The following is a 12,073-nucleotide window of genomic DNA, read 5'->3' as shown; positions in this document are numbered from 1 at the left end:
TTATATATGGAAAAAACAGGGTCTCCAAGATAAAACAGGCCTGAGGTCAAGGGTAAAACAGACGTTAAATTTATTTACTATCAGCAGCATCCTGATTTCGCCATACATCTTTCTTACCCCACTCTTGTTTTGACATGAAGTCTGCAAATATTTGCTGATAGGATCCAGAGACTGTTGAGTTGTGTCATAAGGGCTTGTTGGACAAATTTTGATTTACACGTGACCAAATAAATATTGTTGGAGAAAGGGTTTGAATGTCACAGAGATCAACATTACTGATACTTTGACAGTATTTTTGGTCACACTTATATTTAAGGTGCAGAGACTGCTATTAATAAACCATTAAATCGGACTTTTTTCTCAATAAACTCTTAATTTCCTGCTTATTAATAGCTAAGTAGTCGTTATCTTTAGGTACTGGGTATAGGATTATGGATATAAAGTAATAACATGCAGTTATTTGCAACTATGCAATTTATAATACTATAAACAAACAAAATATTAATAATAGGCAGGTAATAAGCCACTTGTTAATAGTGAGAGTAGTTACTTAAACTAATATATAACAATTTCTTTTGATGGTGGAGATGAAAAAAAGATGCATATTTATATTTTTGTTCAGTTAAGTAACCATTGTACATTCTTAAGCTTTTTAAAATATTTTAATTTAAATTATTATGTAAATCACAATGGCTTACATTTTATAATAGTATACAGTTGCATTCTATACTTTAGAGTAGCTTTGCACAGAGGTTATTTATTGCTGAAATATAATATAATATAATATAATATAATATAATATAATATAATATAATATAATATAATATAATGTATATATATATATATATATATATATATATATATATATATATATATTGATATAGATATATATTGATATAGATATATAACTCCAACAAGATAAAAAAAACATAGCTGATTGTGATTAATCCAACCACATTTGACATTATTAAGTGAAATTCATTTATTTAGTCCGCAGGGGGGGACCAAACATTTCTTTATGAAGTGCAAAAAACCAAACTTGATTGAGGCTAGTGGGCCGGATGTAAATATAATTGCCATTGGTAATTTCCAAATTGATTTCATAAAATTTAAATATAACTAGAAAACATTGCTTTATATTAATAGATTTTTCACATTTTATAATGAACTTACTATAGTAAAAACAATCTCATTTATAACAATTGAGTTACAGTATTTTTGCCTTGAATTGCTTACTGATGTATTCTGCATAGACCTCTGTCCGTTGAGTAACAGTATTTACATTTTAAAAAATCTGATTCATTCACAACATTTAATCGAAACATTTAATTTTAATAAGCTTTTTTGTGGCTCAGCAGTAAAATACACCAACCCTCTCCATCATTCTCACTCTCTTCTAAGATGGGATGGTAGGGCAAATTGAAGGTTACAATGGGCCAACTTTGGGCATCTCTGATTTAGTAAGTTAGGTTACGTATTTATTTATATCTAAGATATGTAATTTCAATATATAATCAAATATGACACAAATAAGCAGTGTAATTTAAATGCTTTGTCTGTTTTATCAAAGACAAAAAACAGGTATTTCTAGTATCTTCTTTCTACCCTAACGACAAAAATGGTATAGAGCTTACTAGGCCTGCACAATATATCGTTGCAGCATTATTATCACAATATGTACACCCACAATAGTCACACGGCAAAGATATGCAATGTCAAGTCTGAAATATAGTTGACCAGTAGCTACGGAATTGTATTTATTTACTGTATTTATATGGAATATATATGATTTAAGCAAAAAAAAAAAAAAAGATTATTTTACTCAAAAAAGCAAAAAGCTCGTAATTTTCACAATTTTTTTTCTGATGGTGAGAACTAAACAATATTTTTAATTGGTCTAAGAATATTTTTTTTGATATTTGGACCAAAAACAAGACAAAACAAAGTAAGAAAAGGCAGTTTTTTTTAAAATTGTGATTATTAAATGTTTATGATTATTCTGTGCCTGAATACAGTTAAACTCCCCAGAAAGCCATCAAATCGAGCTCTTCAAAGCATTTTCTGAAACTGTATTTATATTGCAATATTTATCCCAAAAAAATTTAATATTGCAATGTCAGATTTTTCTAGTATCGTGCAGCCCTTCATCTTACTGTGTTTAATGTTAAGCAGCTGATTGCTCAGCCCTTATCGAAAATCAGCCCAAAATGTCGATGAGCGTCCAGTAAAATCAGTTTCTCACACACATTTCCTCGCACCTGATCTCACATTTGCTCCGATTACGGGAAACATGCTGTTTACATGTCGTCTCCGGGAGTGTTGGTTAAAACTGCTAAATAATTCAGCGTCTGGAATCCAAACTCCACGGACGCTGGTCAGCACTGGCCTCTCGTCTGGTGCTGTACACCTGGCAGCTCTGATTAATTGACAGCGCTAGTGAGCTGGGGCTAAGTGTGCTAATGGTGTGCTGAATAATTTAAAACCTGCGCCTTTGAGCAGATGGATGCTGCAGCCGCTCACTCCCCCCTCCGTAAACAGCCGTCCACCACCACTCAGTGTTAAACATGCACTTGAGAGAGAGAGAGATATGGAGAGAGCGAGCAAAAATGTGCTTTAATACAGTTTTTGGAACAGTGGACTGCTGTACAGCCAATGCGTGATACTACAAGCATTCCATTTTACAAATTCCTCTTTGGTTTACTCGGACTGGCTATTTTCAACTTAAGGACACATCAGATGTGTAGAAATGGTGTGAGAACACTCTCTTCTAGGCGACTTCCAGTGGGATGTTTGAAGAGGTCTGCTAGACGGCTCTTATCTGCCGCTCGGTCTGTATCGTCTCTGTGGATGTATTCTGGAGAGGAGCTGGTGACTGCGTAGCATTACCCCCTCTGTCAGCACTGATAAACTGAACACTCGCCACTGTGAAAGGCCAGAACTCTGTCATGGCTTTCAGCTGATATGAACCATTTCCATTTTTACCTCTAGTCAATGTAGGATGCGGCAGTGAAGCTGTGACATCATTGTGAACATTATTAAATCTGGTGTTTCCTTTATCTTTTCAACTTTAAATGTATATTGTTTATAAAATGTTTACTATAGTGTTAGGCCCTGGCATACTTCAAATAAATTTAAGGAAGAACTGAAATGATGTCATTTTGAGTTTGTTTCACCAAAGCAAATTTAACTAGGGAAGTTTGTTTTGACTCCTAAACACCCCTGAGCTGTCGTTGGTCCATTGGTTTTATGTAATTGGTGGATGTGTTCTAGAGCTCCGTCTTCTTTGACATGCGATTTCCCTAGAATGTCCCTAAAAAAAATTTGACATAAAATTTCCCTAAAATATCCCTAGAAAATATACAGTATGACATGCCATTTCCCTCGAATATCCCTACAAAATTAGCCATAGATTGTAAGTTCAGACTACTTTACAGTGTTTGGGATGGTCTTGAATATATTGGCTCATTTCTACAATGCTCTTACAGAGTCATGTACTTTAAAATACCCATGTGCGGAATAATCATACTTACTATCAACAAACTAAAAATAAAAAAAAATTAATAAACTAAGTAGATGCCTTGTCTAATTACTGTAACGTGAACCTAACATCTGAGATTGACATTAAGAGCGAGTGAGCTATCTATGGGTAACTATGTCTGCTCCTCCAGTGCTTCTGCTCCATTATATGTTGTGAATTAAATATAGTATATAATATAAGATATAATTGTACGTGAAAAAAGATACTAACAGGGATGCATTTTGAGTTATGTTTTATGAGTTTATTGTATTTAAAAACAGAAGCAGGGATTAAAATCTATCTCCGTGTAAACGCTGCTGGTTGTGCATATTGATAATTCTGTGTGGAAAGTCACAGTCAGTGTTTTGTTCCACTCGCAAGATTTACACGAGAATGAGGGAATAATGGTGTTTGAGACTCACAGTATATTAAAACTTACTAACATTTACTAAACTTATAATTCAGCTATGCCTACAGTAGGTGCAGTTAAAGTCAGAATTTTCAGCCCCGTTTAATTTAAATACCAATTTCTGTTTAACAGAGATTTTTTTTCAGCACATTTCTAAACTATATAGTTTTAATAACTCATTTCTAATAACTAATTTATTTTATCACTAAAAAAAATATTTTACTAGATATTTTTTTCAAGACACTTGATATATATTTATTTTAAAAAGAAAAAATAAATTCCAAGGGCAGCTAATAATTCTGACTTCAACTGTATATCCAGGTTTTTATTCTATGGCAACTTTATAATGCTTGCTCATTATTTCGTTTTTTTGTCAAAGTTTCCAAAGCACAAGCAGTGTATGCACCAAGTAATGAAACTCTCAAGCCTTTAGCCAGTGTGTTGATAAGTAGGCGAGTGAAAATATATCTTCGCTAAGCTTATTTTAAGCCTTTATCTTAATATCTGGTAAATGAAATCTAACAGTGTATTAGCCAATGGCTAACAATAGACATTATTTTGTTGTCTCAGTGTAACATTTGGTCACATAGGCGAGATTTACATTATAGAGGGTTGACTATTTCTACTAAGTAAAACAATGATATCGATATTTATTTATTTTTTATTTTAATGTGTTGATGATTTGTTAATGGACCATTAATAGTTTTTTTCCTTTTCAAGGTTTGTTAATAAATATTCTTTTGGACGTAATTCCATAGTTCCATTAGACGAAGGATCTATCAAAAAGTAGATTGTAAAAGAAATACAAATCAGTGTGTGAAAATGTTAAAACGTTTACATTTTACTTTACTACAAATTTCAAGAATTTAAGTATGAATGCTTACTTCACAACAAACCGATTTTTTTAAAGACACCTTAGTCCTTATCTGACCGCAAACACTTGTTTATCAGATCATCAGAAGATATGGCACTCTATAGTGGAACACTCAGTAGCTTCTAGTGCACGCCGCCAACTTTAATCAATCACAAAGTTTGGAGCTGTGAGTGACATGAGCTGGGAGACCATTGATTGTTTGCAAGATAGATGCGGCCATTATGGAATATTCTGTGTCAGGCAAACAGGGCTCTAATTACGCTAACACGGTAAATGGGCTTCTTGTGTTGTGTGAGCTCAGTGGCTTTTTATGCTAAATCACATTATGTGAAGCATATTTAGCCTACATCATCAGTCTGATCGTTACAGGGCCGACGATGGAACAAGAGCTAATGGTTTTTTGACAGAGTACTTGATTGTCTAGCGCCGTGTATTTATTAGAGCATCAGAGTCTGCTTTCCTGCTGTTTGTGAGACGCATTAAAAAAGACAATCTAATATAAACATCATAATTCTTTAAAGCGGCACAAAAAGAAAGAATATAATTTTATTTTATGACTGTACTTTTCAATTTTTTTGAATCAGTATATAGCTATGTAAAAATAAATAATCTGATTTGGTCTGGTGCCATTTCTTGCAAATTTCAAGTAAAAAGTATTTTGATTTAAGCAATTTAAGACTCCCCCCACCACCACTACCCCCTTTATATATAAAAATGTAAAGCTGACTGTGATTGCAAATCTGTATTTCTCCACCAAATACAGTTTTTTTAAAAGGCTCCTGAAGTCTCCTTTTTTGTCCTGTCAAATATTAACATGGCACCTATTTATTTAATAATAACTGAGAAGAAATATCAGTAGTTGGAAAAGCATCACAAAAAAAAAAAGGTCAAATATATAAATTTAAATTCAGAGAAGCAGAATAGCCGACACATGTGAGATATTTGCTTAATATCTTGACAGGTCGGCGAATAAAATTATGCCATGTAAAATGTTTTAGGATTGAAAATAACGTTGGCAATCACCTACAGCCAATGAGAGTGCGGGATCCACGAGCATTGGTATCTACAGGTCAGCAGAAGGTTGAGGGAGAAGTTAAAAGGGCTTCTTTTCAGTCTATTTGGACCCAAGAAATGGAGGAAAAACTAGTGGAAATTTAGCAGGAGCACCCGTTTCTCTTTGACGTGTCATCTGAACATTATCACAACCGGATCAAAAAAGTAAAAGAGTTGAGGACAAATTGCTAATTCCCTTTTAAGGCCGAAAGTGAGCAAAATAAGTAGATTGTCTACCCTACTGAAGATTTCTTTCTCAATAGTTAATGACAAAGATAATCTACCTGGCCTCGCAATTTTTTCATGTCACTTCTCGCATGTGTTTAGTTGTGAGACGTAGTTTGCGGATAGAAATTGTCTGCGATTCTTCCTGTTGTAAAGTCATGAAAACGCTGTTCCATGTTGCAGTGTGAACACAGCAGCGACTGAATGCAATCCCAAATAGTCATGCAGTGTGAAAACATCTGTGACGTGACTACTTTTAAAATCTTGTTAATTGTTTTCACAGGAGTGTTGTTGTGGCACCCAAGAAGGCCGGTGGGGCTCCGTCTCCAGGAATGAGCACAGTGTCTGCATCTGCATCCGTCCCGTCAGCTACTGCTGCATCCTCAGGTGGAACTCCAGTTAACAGCGTGTCAGTGGTGTCTGCAGGAGAGACCGTTCAGAGCACAGAGTCCACGCCAGGTGAGTAGATCAGTGCCTTACCATGATCAGTGCCTTGCCAGCATACAGAGCTGTGTTCTGTACATTTTCACATTATAGAATATTCATCCTCACATCCTCATCCAATTCTGTGCTTTATAATTATTTTTATTATCAAATGTAAGATGATTACCTGGCTGCTATTTCTGTAGTTTTTATTGATTTAAATTGATTCTCGGGATAGTTTCTGGTTTTTTGAAAAGGATCTGGAGTCTATAAATGGCTTGTTAATAAACACTACATTTCAAAAGTGTTTTTGTTTTGCATTTAAAAGAAGGGTCAATTTAGCTTATTTAATTCACCTACAGTATAGTGCATGTCTTTGGACTTGTGGGGGGAAAAGGAGCACCCGGAGCAAACCCACGCAAACACGGGGAGAACATGCAAACTCCACACAGAAATGCCAACTGACTCAGCCGGAGCTCGAACCAGCGACTCTCTTTCTATGAGGCGACTGTGCTACCCACTGCGCCACCTGTTTTTTTCAACACATTTGTTATCATAATAGTTTTAATAACTCATTTTTAATAACTGCTTTATTTTATTCTTTGCCATGATGACAGTAAATAATATTTGACTAGATATTTTTCAAGACACTTCTATACAGCTTAAAGTGACATTTAAAGACTTAACCAGGATTATTAGATCAAAATGTATTAAACAAACCTCAAGTACATGCACAGAACAACATAAGCATTTACAGCAAATAAACAATTGTAAAGTGTCCCGCATGCTTTTTGAGCATTGTTGAGCAAGTTCTTAAAGGCCTATGATTGATCACGCGCTCAACAGAAAAGGCTGCGATAGGTCTTTGGTCTGTTTGCTGAACAAAGGCTTCAATTGCGATTGGTCTCTTTGCGTCTCTGTTGCTGTTCAGCAAACACTGACACGGACACTGATGTTAAATGGCCGCGGCGATCAGCTGATCCATTATAGATGGTGACATGGCAGTGGAGGAAACTCCCTCTGTCTGCATCCACAAGTAACGTTATTGTTGTAAGAGCCGATAGAGGAGATAAAGTGTTACCTCACTAACGTATGCCAGCAGGTCAAATCGGTCACAGAGAGAGAGAAAGAGTTTACAGCTTATATTTTTTTCCTAGCTGCGTTCTGATGTACTACACTCTCTATGAAAGACTGTCCAGCAAACACACAAACAGTGAATTGAAGAAACAATTAATTTTGACACCCCTAAAATATATAATAAAAAAATTTGGACAGGTATTTTTGATTATTTTTTATTATTTGCTGAAAAAAACATTCAATGGATAAAAAAAAAAAACTAAAATAAATAAATAAACGTTATTCATTGCCTTTGATTTAAAGATTTAATTCATTATCAGTTTCAAAGATACATTTTTGTTGCACTTTTGAAGACCATTTTTAAAATCCCTTCACAGACATTGTGAAATATGGCAAAAAACAGACTGATTGTATTAGCAAGTTTATGTGATGCTTAGTGGCTGGATTTGAATTGTAGCCAACATCATCACCTCCTTTCAAATCTAGTGAACCCAACATGTGTGTGCACACATGATCCTTTGTGCGTGGGATTGTTTTTAGTTCCCTTTCGCTTTTCTTGTCTTTGAACTAGTGCACTCATGGGCCTATATCTCATGCTTGTAGTTTTAAGCTTGTCCATGTCTTTATGGTTCTCCAGTGTATGTGTGTGTGTGTGTGTGTGAGCACGAGTACAGGAGCAGGTCCCAGCTGAATAGAGATAAGCTAATTTTCTTCGGGCTGTTTGAAGTGGCTACTTCATCTGCGAGCAGGAGTCTCTCCACAGACACACATGTTGGTGCTTAAAGAGCCGCTGTCCCCACATTCCACACTGCTGCCTGTCATCCTGCTAGAGTTATCCCTGCCCTGAGACCCATGTCTGTGTTGTGTGTGTGTGTTCGGAGAGATATTAGTGTATGCAGATTTATTGTGGTGAGATATCCTGTGAGAGAGAGAGCGTGATCCTGCCAAGACCTTCACTAACCCAAAATGTGACATTTACAGGAGCATGAGGAAATTTATTGCTGTATAATTATTCGTACACTAATCACAGCCACGTACAGCTAATGAATTTATGGGCTGTTTTATCAGGGGGAGTGTAAGAGCCGCTCTAATGGTTATTTTACATGAATGCTAACAGAGCCAGAGCTATCATTCAGATCCTTTCACTTAGTGTCTGGGGTTCAATGCGCATTTGCACTTTTGTTCGTTAGAAGGGAGTTAGATGACAAGCAAGGGGGGTTTCACTTGGTTATTAGTAGAACTGGGTGATATTTTTATAATAGCTTTTTTCTGACCCATTGAAAACAAGGAACAATGCAAATAATCAATGAGTTTATTTGCATGGACACCAGTAATTCAGTTTAATATGATTAATACAATACTGATTGAGTCTACCATGTAAACAGCAATTTCGGATTCTTTTAATCCAGTTAAGTCTCTCAAGAGAAATCAGATTAAGACATGTAGTGTTGCCAATTTTAGTCACAAATTTGAAGTGCAGTACAGACATGAAAACACCGCAATCAAACTATTACCGTCTTGTAGGATTTTCACCGCATTTTGTGACACATGGCTGTTTGACACTTCTAAGCGCTACAGAAACACATTGTGAATTGCAGAGGTTTTTTTCCCCATAGAGTGTGTGATATCAAATTCCATTAAAACAACCGTCTTTCAGCAGTTCCTCGCATCCAATATCATATGTCAAGGGGGGCATGCAGGAAATGTTCCTGAAGTGAAAGTGCCTAACTGCAGTTAAAGTCGAAGACTTAAAAATGTAAGACCAGAAATGACATGAAACTCCTCCGAAAATGTAAATAGCGTGGTGACGCAATGACGTTAATCAAACTATGTGCTAAACCAGGGGTCGGCAACCCGCGGCTCTAGAGCCGTATGCGGCTCTTTAGCGCTGCCCTAGTGGCTCCCTGGAACTTTTTCAAAAAATGTTTGAAAATGGAAAACGATGAGGGAGGTAAATATATTTTTGTTTTAATATGGTTTCTATAGGAGGACAAACAATCTTAACGTTTTCCAATGCTGTAAAAGTGTGTAGAATATTTAATTTCAACATTTCTGTCAACGAAGATTTGCGTCATAGCCTGCGACACACGTTTCTATCAGCAGGGCGGGATGCCAGGCAGGTAGCTGTTGTAAACAAACCGGCGGCTGTGTGATGCGCCATGGAGCGCAAGCTGTCTTTAGCAGGTCGCACACCAGAAGCGCCGCTCGGCGGCGCGCCACATGTATTTTAGAATTCTAAACATAGGTTTCTATCAGGATACACACACCGGAATGTGCGCGTCTGGTGTGTGATACTTTAAACTGTCATGTACGCCCCGTGTCGCGGCGCCGAGCGGTGCTTCTGGTGTGCGACCTGCTTTTGCCAAAGATGTACAGCGGGGCACGCTTTCTCATTTTCCCTCCCTGAGAGAATTCAAAGAAGCCCATCCCGATCACTCACTCAACGGTGATTATTTACAAGGTGCGATTGTTGATATGCAAACTGCATGTGGGAGCAGATTTTGCGAGTTGCGAAAGGAAAAAACGAGACTTTCCTTTACACACCCCTGGAGATTGACCCTTCCTTGTTGAGCACATTCCCAGGAATGACTCGAGCTGATCTTGATATGGAAATGGCAGGCTGCGTTTTATTGCACTGTTTGTTGCCCAGATAAGGGGCACGTTGTGCACGTTCATTTTGATGTTGTTCTTTTGAATCATCAAAATAAAAAAAACATTAAAAAATCAGATTTCTTTATTGCATTTCTTTAATTTCATGAAAGCAAAACATAGTGCAATAATATTGTAATGAAGTTAAACTTGAACATTAAACATAATTCATTAATATTGTAATGAAGTTAAACTTGATCATTAAACAATTCATTAATATTGTAATGAAGTTAAACTTGAACATTAAACATAATTCATTAATATACTGTAAGTTAAACTTGAGACGGCATCGCACAACAGAGTAGTCACGTGGCGCGTCATTCTCTACAGGATGCACTGCAGGGAAGTGAACATTTAATCATGAAGGCTCAGTATGTATTTGTAGCCAACGAAGTCATTTTTATAGTAGGCTAATATAGCTAATATAAATACATACAGCATGTGTTGCCATTATTATAAGGCTTATATAAGGCTTTTAATTTTTTGCGGCTCCAGACATATTTGTTTTTGTTTTTTTTGGTCCAATATGGCTCTTTCAACATTTTGGGTTGCCGACCCCTGTGCTAAACTGTAAAATGAAATCATGAACAGAACATTCAAAAACACCTTTATCATATTATTGTCTTATTCAGATTAAGGCAATAATTTGGTTACTGATGTCCATGTAAGCTTCATATGAGATGGACGATGGCGACTGCTGTATTTGTATCAGTTGTGTTATTTTTTTGGTATTTATCTTCAGGAAATCGCTGAAGACATATATCATGTTATCATAACAATATAATGTGGCAATAAGCTCATTATTGTACTGTGCATTTACACAATGGCCATATTCATCAATGTAAACACACAAAAACTAAATTAACATTATACTAGACACTGTTAAAAGGCCATTTCTGACAGGGTAGTAGAGTCTCAGCGAGTAACAGTATGTTTTGGGACTGCTGTAAAGGAGTTATTATTATAAATTGTAGATAGCGAAATGTAGCATTTTTTATTTTAAGCATGATGGTAAAACACGAACGCAGTTTTGAATGTGTTAAATCATGTGTTTGTTTGTCGTAAAAATTCGTAATAATGAGTAAAAATACTAATTTGTGGATCTCCTTAATTCTGGGTACAGCTATGCGGCCGTTGTGGCTGATGTATTTTATAGGAAATTTTCTTAACCCTTTCCTGGTGTGATCCTGAAAAATCTCTCTTTTGAGGGCTATCTAGCCCTTCTCTTTAGCCCTACGTCTAGAAGATAAAGAGAATTGGGACACCCCTACACCTTCACGTGAACGTGCACAACGAGGGGTAGGAGTAAGGGGAAGGGCTAAGGGGTAGAATTGGGATTGGGCCTTAGTGTCTTTGTTCCTTTTAGTGTCAATACGTATATCTTCACAATCTTTTATTGTCTAGAACTTAAAGGGATAGTTCATGCAAAAATGTAAATTCTGTCATAAATTACTTCACAAATCTACAAGAAAATTGAGTTTCTTCTGTTGAACACAAAAGGAGATATTGCAGCAGTCAGCATTCTTCAAAATATTTTCTTCAGTAAAGCTGTTGTAAACCTTAAGCATGTGCTTTCAGATAAAGCAGTATTTTCTACACTGAGCTGTCAGTTTTCTACACAGACTACCTAATGCATAATTGCATCCAAAATCGTAATAGGGTTAATAGGATTATAGTGACAGAAAAAATCATGCTTTTATAATGTCCACTCCTTGCATAGCTTTTCTGAACTGTAACTTTGTGTAGTAAATGCTTCAAATGAAAAAGCTACAGCACGTTTTTTTTTTTTTTTTTTTTTTTTTTTTTTTTACCTTAAACTCACTTATTACTTCCAGTTAATGGTCTT

At 36.0% G+C, this 12,073-nt stretch overlaps 1 protein-coding gene across 7 annotated transcripts in view; it reads left to right on the top strand.

Moving 5' to 3' along the window:
• Positions 1–12,073, top strand: part of lrba (LPS-responsive vesicle trafficking, beach and anchor containing) — a 410,338-nt gene that overhangs the window by 139,380 nt on the left and 258,885 nt on the right. For all 7 annotated transcript variants that reach the window (XM_087237193.2, XM_087237191.2, XM_087237187.2 and 4 more), the window contains exon 30: positions 6,362–6,537. In XM_087237193.2, coding sequence (XP_087093319.1) covers positions 6,362–6,537 — 176 coding nt within the window. The remainder of the gene's footprint in view (positions 1–6,361; positions 6,538–12,073) is intronic.

Source organism: Danio rerio, chromosome 1 (assembly GCF_052040795.2).
Source record: "Danio rerio strain M-AB ecotype USA chromosome 1, GRCz13ab, whole genome shotgun sequence".
Classification (NCBI taxonomy): domain Eukaryota; kingdom Metazoa; phylum Chordata; class Actinopteri; order Cypriniformes; family Danionidae; genus Danio; species Danio rerio.
The sequence above is the reverse complement of the archived record's forward strand: the minus strand, read 5'-3'. Positions and strand labels throughout refer to the sequence as shown.